Source organism: Alexandromys fortis, unplaced genomic scaffold (assembly GCF_014885135.2).
Source record: "Alexandromys fortis isolate MF-2015 unplaced genomic scaffold, M_Fortis_MF-2015_v1.1 scaffold_62, whole genome shotgun sequence".
Classification (NCBI taxonomy): Eukaryota; Metazoa; Chordata; class Mammalia; order Rodentia; family Cricetidae; genus Alexandromys; species Alexandromys fortis.
In genome coordinates, this window is record NW_026067942.1 from 334065 (window position 1) to 349648 (window position 15584).

Genomic DNA, 15584 nt, shown 5'->3' on the forward strand with positions numbered 1-15584 from the left:
ATGGGGGAGGGGCAGGAATGGGGGGGGAGGCTGCAGGTTCAGGCAGTCTTCCTGCTTGGGGACTTTGCTCAGGATGAGTGCAGTTAAGAAAACAACAGAAACAACAGCCCAGAAAAACAATACAGACACCGCCCGCCCCTTGGCGGGCATAGGCTGCCCAGGGCCGATTCCATTGTTCTGCTTCCTCCCTGGGGCCCAGATGAAAGCAGGCCACTGGCTGCATGATTGTTGCTGTGGCCTTGGGCACATCTTAAGGAGTCGTGAGGGGGCAGAACAGGAAGTGGACACCTAGAAGAGCTGCAGATAAGCAATGCTGTGTTGCGTGTAGCAAGGCTGGCAAAGCAGCTGGGAGTGGCAGGGTGTTCCGCTTCGGGCCCCATTGTTCTACCAGACGTGGTACCTGGCCAGAGAGGTATAGGGCAGCCAGAGTCACACAACTGCCTTGCAATGCTCAGATCACATGCTGAAGCTGAGACCAGGTGGGAATGGGGTTTCTCTTTGGAGGACAGTTTGCTCAGGGTTCCCACTCACATGGGACAACAACATGGGCCCAGGTGACCCCTCGGCCCAGCCCCCCCCCCAGGGCCTCAAGGTCAGGACTATCGTTCCACCATTCCCTGGCTGCCAAGGCCAAAGTTTTGGAATGAACTTTTCCTGTCATCCAATTCCAAGGCTTCAAGGCTGGGGGTGGCTAGGAGAACACACAGAACTGGCCAGAATTACCTCCCATTGCCAAGGTCAGTGCAGGAGCGTGGAAGGTCCTGTCCACTCCCTGCCAGTCCCTGGACACCTAGTCTAGCCACACCCTTGGACTTCGGCATGTGTGACTTCCATGGACTGGAATGCCCCTCCCCCCTCTGCCAAATTGGGGGGGCTCTCCTGAAGACCCCTGAACCTCATAGGTGCGCACTCCCCACACTGACTGTGTAACTGTTACCCCAAACAGAAGACTCTGCCCCTGAGGCCCGTTGATGATGCCAACACGTGTTACAACCCCATTTGTCTGGTAGGCAAACTGATTCAAAGAAGCTGAATCTCTTGACCAATCTCCCACAGAGAGAAGGAGTCAGATGTCAGAGCCACTATGAAGTACAGGACAGGGCCACCCAGACGCCCTTACGAAGAAGCAAGGGACGCTGTTCAGTGTGAAGGGTCTTTTAAGCATTGCTCCAGGGCCTCCCCTACAGAACCTACAGGTTCTTGCCAGAGCAGTTCAGGCATAGACAGCCCAGGGTAGGGTGCACGGGGCATGGCCAACTCATCTTGATGGCCAACTGACTTCAGGGTTCCTTATGTGGTGGGCACAACAGCCCATCTCCTTCCCCAATTAAGTCCTGCTTGCTTCCTCTGGGAGATGGTTTCCTATGGGCCCCCGAGCTGGAGGGTTTTATGTCGACTTGACACAAACTAGTCATTTGAGAGGAGAGAAACTCAGTTAAGAGAATACCTCCATTGCCAGGTGGTGATGGTCCACATCTTTAATCCCAGCACTTGGGAGAAAGAGGCAGACAGAGGCCAGCCTGGTCTTCAGAGTGAGTTCCAGGACAGCCAGGGCTATAGAGAAACCTTATCTGAGGGTGGTGGTGGGGGATTGCCTCCATAAGATTGGACAAACCTGTGGGGCATTTTCTCAATTAGAGATTGATGGGGGAGGGTTCAGCCCATTTGTGGGTGGTGCCATCCCTGAGCTGGTGGTCCTGAGTTCTATAAGAAAGCAGGCGGAGGAAGCCATGGTGAGCAAGGCAGTAAGCGGCAGGCCTCCATGACCTCTGCATCAGTTTCTGCCTCCAGGATCCTGCCCTGACTTCCTTTGATGATGGACTGTGATGTGGAAGTGTAAGTCAAATAAACCCTTTCCTCCCCGACTTGCTTTTTGGTCATGATGTTTCATTGCAGCAATAGAAACCCTAAGACATTCCCCAAGTCATCACCTAGTACATAGAACCCCTGAGGGTGGCAACTGTGGTCACATGTGATGCCAGGACACAGAGTCATACCTGGTCCATTCCACTGCAGCTGCTGGACTCCAGCAGAGCATTAGCGGGTATTCAGTGCTGATTTGCTGCGCACATAAGCACACATGGAGGGAGAGATGGCTTAGCCGCTAAAAGCGCTTGCCATCGAGGTTGACATCCTAAGGCTGGTCTCTGGGACCCACATGGTGCACATGCACGAGCACACACACACACACACACACACACACACACCACATAAAGAAATATGAAAATAAAAATTTCAAAATAAATGCACAGTCAAAGAGGCTCGAGGTGGTTAGAGAAAGTGCATTTTTATTTTATTTTATTTTATTGCTGAGTCTAGAGATTGTGGTCTTGCTTGTCATTAGCAGAGGAGCCCTGGGTCCCTCGTGAGCCCCAAGGAGCTGAGAAATCATCCCCAGGCTCTCTTCGGTACAGCCTCCTCTTCTTTTGTTATAGGTAAGCCAGATGTGGGTGTACAGAAATAAGGTTAGAGACAAATGAGAATAGGTTTAGGCCAAAGTCCTTCCTCATCTGGGTGCCTACCTGAGACCAACAGCCTCGAACAAACTATCTTGGGGGATTTGAACCTGTCTCCTGCTGTTCTGACCCCTGCCCGTGGTGCTCTGACCCCCACCCCTAGTGCTGTGACCTCTACCCCTGGTGCTCTGACTCCTGACCCTGCTTCTCTGACCTCTATCCCTGCTGCTCTGACACCTCTTCTCTCTCTCTCTCTCTCTCTCTCTCTCTCTCTCTCTCTCTCTCTCTCACACACACACACACACACACACACACACCACACACACACACACACAAATGCATGCACAGCCCACCTACTGCTGTTCCAGCCTGCATGTTCTCAAGCAAAGAGTCATCTGGGTCCCTCATCCAGATTATGAACCTGCACCAGTCAGGCAGTTTGTCTCCCTCCTCCTTTCTCCTCTGTCCCCTGGCTCTGCCTCACCTGCTTGCAGCCCTATTCCTTCCCTCCCACGGGAGGGGGCAAGAGGAAAGAACTCTTGGCTTGGAGGGGCTGCTGAAGGAAAGCACAGTACAATAAGTATATGCTGTACCCTATATGCTGGGTTGTTTTAGTCTACACGTGTGTGCCTGTGTTTGTGTTTGTGCCTCTGTGTGTGCGTGTGTGTGTGCCTGTGTGTGTGTGAGTGTGATGCAGGTGTGGACATTAGAGGAGGATATCCCATGTTCTTGTTCTATCATGTTCCATCTCATTTATTTGAGACAGGGTCTTTCACTGAGGCTGGAGATAGACTGGTAGACAACAAGCTGCAACAATCCTCCTGTCTCAGCCCTCCACGGTGCTCCTGTGCAGCAATGCCTAGTTTTTTACATAGGTGTGGGATCTGGACTCAGGTCTTCGTTCTTACACAGCAAACTCCTACCCACTGAGCCTCCACACCAGAGCTGTTGTTGTTTTCAGTAGTGAGGAATGGAAGCCAGGGTCTTGAGCAGGCAAGGCAATTCTCTTATTTCCCTCCCACCCATTACCTCCCCACATTTTCTCACCATATTCTTTTTGAGACAACCCTGGACTTCTCTTGGAGCAAGCCAAGACCAAAAATAAGTTGTTTTTCTCAATCAGGAGAGAAGGGAGTCCCGGGTGGAAACCAATTACCCTGGCTTTGAAGAGCCAGTGAAGGAAGTGTGGCCTTCAAATCGATTTCCACCCGTCCTTTGGCTCTGATGTTTATTTAATTAATAATCTACTCATGATGTTATCTGTTTCTTTACTTATATATTTATTGCAGCACTGGGGACAGAACCCGAGGCCTTGCACACTCCGGGCAAGCACTCCACAGCTGATCAACACCCCAGTCCTGGCTTAGACTTCGGTCTGCTTTGAACTAGATGCATCTATTTCAAGCCTTTTCACCAGGGACAAAGAGGAAATCACCTGAGAGAAACCTTTTTAAAAAGCCGAGTCAGTACTCAAGGTACCGACAAGGCTCCCTCAGGAGCTGGAGGTGCAGGTCGGAGCTCCGAGTCCCCCAGGGGGGCAGGTTTGGCCCCGGCCCTGCCAATAGGACCTTTGTTCTCCTGCCCCGCCCCCGCCCCCTGAGTTCTGTTCAGGCTGGTGTTCCTGCTAGGTTTTGGCACCAGGCCCCATGGGAGATCTTAAGATCTGCCTTCCCTTTGGCTGTGATGTGCAGTGGAGTGATTTGGTTCAAAAACAACTTTGCCTCCAAATTTAAAAACAAAACCCAGTATTTATTCCTCCACATTTTTCTACAAATGATTAAGGAAGCTAGAGACTTTTTCCCTCTTATTTGCCTTTGGGAAAAGCATGGCGTCCCTGAAAGACAGCCTTCACAGTGACATCAAGGGGGCCCCCCACTTCTTGGATCTGACCTATGTCTGCATTTGATCCCAAATTAAGTTTACCAGGAAACTCTTAGATACTGTGAGTACTCTTCACTTCTCTGCTCTTCTGCAGAGGCGGAACCAGGAACAATAATCAGAATACAGACTCTGAACAGGGACTGCCTAATGCAGTTCTCAACCTATGGGTCGCGACCCCTCTGGGGAGCCAAATAACCCTTTCACAGGGGTTGCCTAAGACCATAAGAAAATCAGTTACATTATGATTCATAACAGTAGCAAAACTACAGTTATGAAGTAGCAACAAAAACCATTTTATGGTTGGGGTTCACAATAACATGAGGGTCTGTATGTATTAAAGGATCACAGCATTAGGAAGGTTGAGAACCACTGGCCTACTGGGACATTGAAACATGGTTCCATGGCCACAGCGATCCCTGAAAGCCACCAAGGTCTGAGTTCAAGTCCTGCTCCTTGGTCACAGATGTCATTTGGTACTTCTCTGATCAGATACAGGTGCTGGGCAGAGAAACATGTTGGGGCGGGAGATGGGATGGCATTCCAAGGTGGCAAAAGACTCACTCTGTCACTGCAGGTAAGAAAGAACTCTGCTATATAGGTCTATGTCATTCCCAACAGGTAGGGACTTGAACCTGCCTCACCAGATAAGCCGATGGCCACACAAGTCCACTTGCCTGTTTGCTTAACCTCTACCGTTGCTTCTGTGGGGACTCAGTGAGCCGCCATGTGTGCCAACATGCCAGCATGGACTGTCACTCAGGGCCCGCTCTGCTGGCACAGTCTCCCTCCCTGGAGCCCCATTAGCGGAGGCATTTCCCAACCCAGACAGAGATCAGAAGCATCTTGCTTGTGGAGAATGCAGCCTTCTGGCTCCACACTGAAGTCAAAGGTTCTGGAAACTTTTCATTTGAAACAGGGCTGTGGCTTTCCTACCCTAGAGTCTGTCCTGAGGGATTCTAAAGAATGAAGCCTTTAACACTGCAGGTGTGGGTGTGTGTGGGGCGGGGGGGGGTGCAGGGTCGATCGCCCACCGTCCCACATTCCCAGGTCCTGCTGGGAGCAAGGAAAGGCACAGTCCTTGACACATAGGAAAACCAGACAATCTGGGGCTTTTATTTACACCACAAGGCAAGATAGGGATACAGGAAAAAAAATGTTGGACGTCAGTAATGGGAAAGCTACGCTCTTAAATTCAGTTGCAGTAGGGTGTGGGCCCTGCTGCCAAACAAGGAAACACAGGAAAGCAACAAAGGGCGGCCTACAACACAAACCACGAGTCCCACACACGGGATGAGATCACACAGTCTGCTCCAGGAGTTGAAGTTCACCTTCTGTCGAGCCTGGCGAGTCCCAGGACTAACTTTTGACTTTGGCCGTTTCTGAGTTAATTCTTAGCCAGACTTGGAGAGGCACAGGGCCAGACTGCTGATTTTCCAATTTGGGAGGTGGGGAGGAAGACTCCCAGGGGAGGGAAGCACCTTTGATTGTTCATCCCATCCCTGGATCACACTTCTCTCTACCTAGCGGGATGTCGTAGTCGCCCTGGGACTCTCCACTATTGGGAGGTGGCAGGGGAGGCATCTTGCAAGCTTCCCATTCCTGATTCTTTCCAGTCAGATGCAAGTGGCTTTTTCTCCTATTCACCTTTCCGTTTTCCATCCTAGGACTACCAGGCAAGCATCATCCCGTCACATGACCCTGCACATAACCTGCTTGTACTACTAGGGATAAAGCAAGACCATCTATGTCCTGGTTCCAGGGACAGGGCAATTCAACAGGAGCCTCCAGAGGGGAGGCTGAGTCTAAGTGGGCAACTGCCACTGTCTCCTCTACCTTCCCCATCCACCAGTGTCTGATGGTTGGGCCCAGTGGATGAGGGACGAGCATCTTGGCTTTCTTCGTGTCTCCTAGGCTAACAAGCTGATCCCACAGAGAGGTCCCAAGATCTGCTCTGGATCTTGAATACTCTAGAAGCAAAGTTGAAATCCTGTCCTGCTGTGGGGTTGCCCAAGGGTCATGGTGAAAGGGACCTTTATGAACAACTTTAAAAACAGTTGTGAGACCCAGCAGTGCAGTGTCTCAGACATCCTACCCTTTGGAGGGGGTCGTCTCTCGTTCTCACAGCACCCAATGCTAGTCTAGGAGCCTCCCTCGGCGGGTGCCAAGCCTGGGACTCATGCCTACATTAACTTTTGAATCCAAGTAAGATGCTGGCCTAAGAAGTGTTAACCACCATGGTGCCTCTGGTCCCCTAGCTTCCCCTAGTCCTACATACAAGCAGCCCAGCCCTCCCAAGGAATCTCCACCACAAGCATGCGTCCTTAACTTCACAACTTCCACTGTCTCTCCAGTGTCGTCCTTGGCTTTTCTTCTTCTTTCTTCATGCCCATCTCTCACTTACTGGTTGCTCCTCTAAATATACTTGTAAATTCTCTCTCCTATCCTTCTCGCTTTCCCCTTTACCTCCTCTCTCTCTCTCTCTCTCTCTCTCTCTCTCTCTCTCTCTCTCTCTCCTCTCTCTTCTCAATCAAATGGTGGATTTAGGCACCCGGCAGCAGTGAACTGGCATGGACAGTCACACCTGCAGGAGCCCTGCCTGCTCCAAACACAATAGCTGGACCAGGTTCAGACTCGGAAGGCACCTGTTGCAGCCTCCCAGCTTCTGAACTTGCCCTCCCTTCCTCATTGCCAGGCGTGCAGTTATGAAACACTTATGAAGATGACACTCTCTGATCTACTTTCAACAGTCCCACACAGCTGGGAACTCGGGTTTCAAAGCATCGTGGTCTTCAAAGACAGTTTCCGTCTTTCCGTCTTCCCAAACCTGTAATTAAACTCGCGATGACAGTGATGGGGGAGAGAGAGCCTCAGAAACAGCTTCCTCACTGCCCTCAGTGAGGGGATCAAGGAAGGCATGCCCATCTCGACCTTTCCAGAACCTAGCAACTATCCCATTAGAGGTCTGCATCCTCTTCCCTCACAACCCGCCCACGACTCGCACGGCTCAGACCCCAGACCTGCCATGAGTCTGCTTGCCTGTACCCCAGAAAGGCTCTAGCCGGTACAGGAAGCAAACTAACCCTATCCCCAATTTGATCTTGGCCTAACTCTCCGCAGATCTGATCCCCGGATCCATCCATGTCCAAGAGAACCGAGTGGCTCAGTGGATGTGCGGGGATGGCTTCTGCCTGACACTCAACCAGTTCGACAATGGAGCATAAAGTAGAGTTCATCTTCAGAGTTCCTGTGAGTTCGAGTCGGAAGTGCTGGTGGGTTCACACTGTCCCCTGGGGCGGAAGCATTCTGCTGATGCCTGCCCCTGCAGCTCCGGTTAGCGCACAAAGGACACCACGCTGGTGGCCACTCCAAACGGGGAGGAGTAGGCTGCAGCAAATCCATGCAGACCAATGACAATGTACCGGCATCCTTTGCTTATGGCCTTCCCGAAATTCTATTTTTAGAAAGAGAAAAGCAAAAGTTAGGTGAGGCAACCTGTTGACTCTTTCACAAGTCACTGTGACACACTGAGAATCGTTCTCCCTCATGGACCCAGGGCAAACTATGGAGGCCCCGTGTCTTCACATGCGTAGTGCCCTGCGTCCCCACCTGCTTCACGACGGGCATTCTCCTTGCCAAGTGTGTGCAAGTACAGCATATTTCCAGATAACTCTCAAGCCTTCTGAGAAACAGCATGGAGACGGCCAGCTCTAGAACTAAAACGCCTTTGTTGTTTTAAACTGAGACTCACCCCACTTCCCCAGCTGCAAATGTGAGCGCCATCATAGGCGGGGTCAAATTTTCCTTCAGGCATCTTGTTAGACAGCCCACCTGGTCCTTCCTATGCGCCTAGCGCCTACTCTGGTCCGACCCACGTGTTTGTAACCCGGAAGTTTTCACCATCTCTGAGTTCTGCAAGTGCACAAGCCTTTTGTGTTTCCAGAACTGTCTTACATTTGTTGAGGGTAAGGACGAGGCAATGCTTTTTGAATGCTGCCTTTCTCCTCCTTCTCCTCTTTGGTGGATGCTAGGACAGGGGACATCAAATGCCAGGAACTCAAGTGGAATTACATCAGAACTTTGAGACCACTAATGGCTAACATCTACTGCATTGTGTCCCCAGTATCCCCCTTCCCACCTCCAACTTCTTTTGTTGTTCTTGGTGACTTTGACATCCAGTAACTGACCAGAACCTTCTCTCCCACCCTGTGGCTTTCAGCCCTGTGATTTTTTTTCTGGCTACAGAATACACAGCCTGGTTCCACTGAAGATCCTTGATTCCAATCAGGAGACTCACTGCGATACCCAGTGTTGCCTGGAGAAGCTACCCCAGTTGCCCAAGTGGGTTGACCTCTCTAAGATGCAGCCCAACCTTTCCCTCTCCCGACCCCAACCATCTCTATGCACTGGTAGAGTCCATGTCCTCATTGCTTGAATCATACATCCCTGGGGACCTGTTCATCTTCTGTTATTGTCCCCAAGCCCAGTGCTCTGGCTCCTGGCTTCTCCCACCCTGCCAGTGTAACCATGGCGAACCGGCTCTTTTTCCCATGTCTTCCCCACACTGTTCTTCTCCAGCAGTATCCTCATCTTCCTGTCAGCCCATTCCCCAGCTCAGACTATGCCATCTCCTGCCCAGTCTCTGTGCTCTCCAAGTGAAAAAGCCTCCAGACAGTGACTCCACGCCACACTTCTTCCCTCTCATACTGGTTGCTGCCCACAACCATTCAGGGACTTCCTGGTCAAGGTTACCTACAACCTCCATGCTGTGTGGTCCATGGAGGCTTCTGTCTTTTCCCTCCCCGAGCTCTGTGATCACTTGGACCCATCTTCTCCTGGTTCTCCCTTCTTCACAGGGCACGCCTCCTAAACGCTCTCCATTGGTTCTGTCTTCTTGTAGAGTTGGAACCATTGAGGTCTTCATTTCTCATTGCTAGGTCCCCCTCCGCTCTTCCTAGAACCCCTTGGACTTTGGATGTTTCTTAAATGCTGGCAACTCCAGTTCAGATTCATTCATTCAACTCTCTGCTTGGGGTGCCCACCTCCTGGTGCCCCACAATTCCTCTATGGCATTGTCTCTCATTGCACGAAGCAAGTTGGCCTAACTTGGGTGACTGATATGTCCTTGATAGCCTTCGCTTAAGGGATCAGCAAGAAGAAATCACAGAGGCTGGAGAGATGGCTCAGTGGTTAAGAGCATTGGCTACTCTTGCAGAGGACCCAGGTTCAATTCCCAGCACCCATGTGGCAGCTCACAACTGTCTGTAACTCCAGTTTCAGGGAATCTGGCATCCTCACACATACATACATGCAGACAAAACACTAATGCATATAAGATAAAAATAAATTTAAAAAAAAGAAGAAATCACAGAAAGTTAACACGCCTTTGAGACTGTCCAGCTAGTAATGGGCAGAGCTGAATCTCCCCCGATGAAATCTCACTGCAGAACCAGAAGCCTTCATGCCATGTTATACCTCTCTCTAATGAAGGCAGTCTGTAAGTGCTCACAGCCTGGAGTAGGTTCCAATCCCATCCTTTCCTCAACATTCCTTGGCCTCAGTTTCCTTGTCTGTATAATGGGAATATGTAGTGGCCTTTTTGTGTGGCAAAGAGGATGGAGGAGTTTATTCAAGGGAAGCGCTGGCAACAGTGCCCAGCACATGCATCAGGGCTGGTGACCACAGTGTCAACTTTCAGAAGAAACAGTGACTTCTTTCTGTTACAGAGTAGCTTAGGGTTGTGGTAGCAATTTATCAGATGGAGATATTGCTTATTTCTCAGCAAGGTTTCGTTTTTAGAGACAGGCTCTCACTCAGGAGCTGAGCTGACATGTAAGCCAGACTGGCCTTCTGCTCACACTGATCCTCTGTCCCAGCTCTCTCAGTGCTGGGTTGTTGTGACCCACAATGCCTTGCTAGAAACACGTCTGGAGAGCAAATGGAATTGCCTTGAGTTCTGCCTTGAGTTGTCCGTGGTGTAAATGCCAGAGTCCCCACACTATAGCGTGTACCCATTCAGGTACCTCCAGCCTGTAGGGAAAGCCAAGGTCTTTCCCTCAATCCCTTACTAGGTCATGGCAAGCTGTGGGAGAAACTGGTACATCTATGTCTCCTCAAGATACCATCTCATCCATTTCTCAAGGAGACATGTTCATGTGTGTGTGTGTATGTGTGTGTGTATGTGTGTCCATGTGTGAGAGAAAGAGAGAGGAAAGGATTCTATAAACGTGTTGAAAAAAGTCATTGGGAGAATTTTTCATGTTTGAAACAAATACCATGTATCCTGCCAATGGCACCAGAATCAAACCGCTTATCCGAAACCTGACCTTAATGATAGTTGAACACTCTCTTTCCCATAGCTGGTCACCTTTTAAACAGCCACTTATCACTCTGTCTTTACCAATTGGGGAGAGTCTGCTGAGAGAGTGCATCAACGGGAACGCGGTCAAAGCACAGCTTTGGGTAGCACAAAGCAAAGGCCGAAGAAGCTGACAAGCACACAGTGCTATTCAAGGGAAAGGACTTGGGATAGAAAGAATCTCTCCTAGGGATGCTGAAGATGGGAAAGCGTGGGAGAGGGGGCCAGGCTAGCCCCCAGATTCACATTGCACTTCTCAGAACTTGTGACTGCGTTCCCTGGAATGGCAAGAGGGACTTTGCCAGTATGAGTCAGCTAAGACTTCTCCAGATGGGCGGCGGTTCCCTGGGGTCTCCTGCATACCAGGTCAAGACTGGCTTTACCCCATGTGAATATCCTAATGCAGAGGGATGCAGGGGGAGTCAGGCAGAAGATGGAGGGCAGAGGGGGAAGGGAGTGACAGGGGGTGGGGTACACTACTGGGTTTGGAAGGGAGGAAGATGGCCCTGGAAGCAGCAAAGAGTCAGGCAGGAGCAGCCCTGGTGAGTTTTAGATCAGGAGGCTTGATTGCCTGGGACTTCTGAGTTCCAGAGCAGCAGAGAAGATGGCAGTCAACCCCCCAGTGGGGCTGGGGCTTCATGACCCTGTGATTTAGAAGAGGAAATCACCTCTCCACAGACGTCACTGTCTGATCTCAAAGGTCAAGACCTCTGTTGAGCTGCCCTCAGGCCTGACGCCAACCTGAAGTGGGTGATCGGCTCCAGAGTCTGAACAAAGAGAACCCACCCCTCAAAGGGTAGCGGCATACAGCTCTAGAACCTCATCCAGGTGCCCTGGCATCTAGAACCTTCCACGTGGACTAATGTATTGACTTTCGATATGACCAGGTATGTGTGTTGGTCGGGTGGGGTGTGTGTGTGAGAGATCGATACTCAGCGTCTTCCTGAATTGCTCTCCACCTTAGTTATTTGTGTAGAGACAAACTCTTCCACCCAACCCGAGTTCACAGATTCGTCTGTACTGGTCTTCACCTCCCCAGAACTAGGTTTTTAAGTATGGGCCAACCTTTTTACTGAGCTCTCATGCTTACCTGGTGTGCACGTTCCCCCCAGCCCAGCCCTCATTGTTATCAGATGGTATAGAGGAAGAGACAAGGCAGTGAGAGAAAGCCAGACGGCCACTGGATGGCCGTGCGGTTCTCACATCTGGCAGACTGGCTCTTGACCCCTAGTTTAAACATGAGAACATTTCTTCTACTTTTCCCTTCTTTTTGTGGTATAGTCAACCCTAGGTCTTGACATGTGAGGCAGGGTTCCACTCTCTATGTAGACCAGGTTGGCCCTGATCTGTGATCCTCCAACTAAGTTTCCAGAGTGCTGGGATTACAGGCCTGCAACACCACACCTGCCTTACCCCATACTTTCTGTTTTACCCTCCAACCCTCTCCTAGCTTCATTCTTTTTCCTTACCACACTTCTCTCCGTGCCTCTCAGGGGTGCCTGCAAGGGCGGCCTATTATTTTCAGCTAAGTGAGAGGCACGTTCCATCCATCTCGCCCACAGATCTGCAGAGGAAGGGGCAAGGCTCCCTCCCAGCTCTTAGGGCTCTCCAACCCCAGCTTCCCAGGGTTGCTGAGGGGCCTCAGGCATGGAACATAAAGAAGGTAGCAGCCAGCCAGCCTTCTGACGGAACACCGGAACACCGCCGCCTCAGGTTCCTTCCCCAGTGCCCAGCGGATAGCATTTTAACAGTAATACGTCCACCACAGGAATGCAATTATTTCTTTCAAATCAGCTAGGAACACTGATCTATATAAGAGTCCCAGGCACAAAGGCTTCCAGAAGGCTGGGCCAGCACAGTGTTCGGGTTGGCTCCTGGGCAGGACCACGCTGGTGGGGGTGGGTGGAGCAGCAGGGGGAGTGAGCCTGCTCTTTTATGTTGCACAAAGGCCAACAACTTTCCTTAAATAGAAGCAGGAAGGGGCTTGGGTGAAGTTAACAGCGATGGGGACAAAAAGAAAACACATTCCGTAATAACCAATAATCAGAGCTATTCGTTTCTAAAAGAAAGCCTCGCCTGGCAACCGAGGTGAGCACGGATCCCACCCCCATCTTCTGCAGGAGCCTGGACTGTTCTATGGCTTTGCAGAAAAGGGGCCTCCTTGGTCCTCTTCCTTCTTGTTGGAGCCTGGTACCTTCTCAGCTGGCCTGAGAAGACAGAGCCAGGATGGCTCTTGTGACCCCTCACTTGGGCTGTGATCTCATCTGGACTTCTTGGGACTACTGAGTTAGTGGGTGACATTCCAGAGCTTTCCCCACATCTCTCGCTCTCTGTTTTGGTCAAGAAAAAAATCTAACAAACAACAACACCAACACAAAACCCTTTTCATGTCAAAATCTCTCTTACACCCCCACCCCCCATTTCGTGTAACATGAAACCAACCAGTCTAAAGTGAGAGGGTTGGCTCAACAGTTAAGAGCACCAACTGCTCTTCCAGAGGACCTGGGTTCAGTTCCCAGCACCCACATGGTGGCCAACAACCATCTGTAACTCCAGCTCCAGGGGAATCAATGCCCTCTTCTGGCCTCCGTGGGCACGAGGCAAGTGGTACAAACATGCATGAAGGCAAAAAATAACAAACAAAAAACCCCAAACACATACATGTTTTTGTTATTTTCTACATCTGTTATTTTGTAAAATAAAAAAGTGAGAGGCATCAAATGCCTTTATGATGTGTAACCACCAGTCCTGTCTGCTTCCAAAACATTCTCTTCCTAGAAGGAAACTATACACGCAGTCGGCAACCTTCTGCCTGTCGGCCCCTGAAGCCACCATCATACTGTCTGGACTCATCTCTCTGGACATTTCATAGAAAGGGAGCCATGGCTTTCCCCACTTACCATCTTGGTGAGCCACAGGATGGCAAATATTAGTCCTTATGGCTATTAATAATAATACTACATAATGCGTCTAGCCCACATTTTGTTCATCTACTCATATATATTTGGATTTTTTTTCACTTTTTGTCCATTGGTAAATGAGACTTCCGTGAACATGTCTGTAAAATTATTTGCTTCACAAACATTTATGAAGGCAAAACACCCATACACAAGAAAAACTGAAGTAAAAAATATTTGCTTGAGTGCTGTTTAACCCTATATTTTTTTTAAAGCTAGAATGTCATGTAGCCCAGAAACTCTCTAGGGTAACCAAATATTACTTTGAATTATTTTCTAAAAATTATTAATTACATTTATCTAGTGTGTTTGGTGTGCATGCACACGTGTGCATGTGTGCTACAGTGTGTTCGTGGTCAATGAGAACTTGTGGGCGTCAGTTTTCCAAGGTTCTGGGGATTGAACTCAGATCGTCAGGTCATAAATGTTTGTGAAGCAAAATTCAGTGCTGGGATTAAAGGTGTGTGCCACCACTGCCTGGCTGCGTCCCTGATTTTATTAGCCCCACCAGGATGAGTAATCACTAAGTTCTCTGCTATGTAGTAAGGGGCTGGTGCCCGACCTCTGCCACATCTCCCTAGTGAGCCTTGGACTCTCTCCAGCCACTGTTAAGATTCATTTTTGCACCTCTAGGGTATGCACAATGCCCGGCACAGAATGGTCACCCCAAAACCTCTCCAAATGCCAGCCTCCAAGGAGGACCCCGTGTCATCAATTCACTTTCAAATGGTTTCTGTACCCTCAAAGTCCCACTTTACTTCAAGTATTTTATCATTGCCTGCTTGTGAGGGGGCAACGCCATATCATCCAGGAGAATGATAAACTAAAATTCCCAGCAAGAAACTGAATGCCTCAGCTATGGTAAAGGTCACCCACTGACCACTGATGACTGGACCATAAAATCAGAAGGTCAGTCAGAGGACTTTGACTGGAACACAATGAGTTTTGTGGTTCCTCCACGTACGCACCCCAACAAACACCCTCCCGTAGCCTCCTCCAGGCCAGGAGAGTAATTCTACTTCAAAGCCGGGGCAACTGGGAGCCAGAACCATTTACCCAGGAAATGAAACTCATTCCTTTGCCTATCCATCCCCATTCTTCCTCTCGCTCACCCACCTCCTCCCACCACTAAAGCAAAAGGCAGGCAGAGCATCTGAAGTTCAAAGTGCAGAGGTCAGCTTTAGAGGCAGGGAGATTCCACAGGCACTAGGTGTGTACTGGCTGAGTTAGCAGGCCCCGCGGACAACCTGGGAGTCTACGACAGAATCACCTAACATTCTCATGTGGCCGGGTGGCCTCGGGGAGATGATGGGAAATCCATGCACCTGGGTTGCAACGTCCCACCAGCTACACGGTTTCCAAGTCACTTAACGGCTTCAACATTCCGTTTCCACCAGCGACAACCGAGCGCAGGGTCCTGCCCGCCTAAGCCTGCGCGCTCAGCGCCACCCTCCAAGTGACTGTCCTGGCAGCGACATGGGCACAACTCCACCCAGGGCAACTCCCGGTTCAGTCTGGATCAGGGCGGCCGGACGCTGGGGACTTACCTTGCCGTACTTCTTCAGTTTTCGCCGAAACCTCTTCTTGGGCTTGTCGTCTGGCGAGGTCTCCTCGAGGGGCTCGTAGCGCTCGGGCAGCGCAGCCAGGTGTACTCTGCGCGCGCTTGGAGTCCCCGCGCGTCGCCCGCCCTCCTCGCGTGTATCGTCCTGGCTTGCTGGGTCATCGTCTTCGCCCTCTAGGTGCTCCACGATGACATCCGTCTCCTCGTCCCCGGCGCCTCGAGATCGCCCCAGGGGCCCCCGGCGCGCGAAGCTGCTTGCCGCCTTGCTCCGGAGCCGGGCGCCCACCGTCATGATGCCGCGGAGCTGTCGAGAAGATCCTGGGCTTTGAGGACAACCTTTGCTCGGTGCCCCGCCCCGCTCCTGCCCCCGCGGA

At 50.8% G+C, this 15584-nt stretch overlaps 1 protein-coding gene across 1 annotated transcript; it reads right to left on the minus strand.

Annotated features, from left to right (window-relative positions):
• Positions 1 to 5421: 5421 nt before the first annotated feature.
• CUNH1orf115 (chromosome unknown C1orf115 homolog) lies at positions 5422 to 15584 on the minus strand. The gene is made up of 2 exons (XM_050148209.1): positions 15197 to 15584; positions 5422 to 7788 (listed from the first exon to the last, which is right to left on the minus strand). Exons 1-2 carry the CDS (start codon positions 15500 to 15502, stop codon positions 7669 to 7671), a joined length of 426 nt encoding a protein of 141 aa, XP_050004166.1. The 5' UTR covers positions 15503 to 15584; the 3' UTR covers positions 5422 to 7668.

Coding starts and splice junctions, on each gene's coding strand:
- CUNH1orf115 (XM_050148209.1), bottom strand. CDS start 15,502: ATGACGGTGGGCGCCCGGCTCCGGAGCAAGGCGGCAAGCAGCTTCGCG. Junction 7,789..15,196: donor AACTGAAGAAGTACGGCAAG/GTAAGTCCCCAG, acceptor TTCTAAAAATAG/AATTTCGGGAAGGCCATAAG.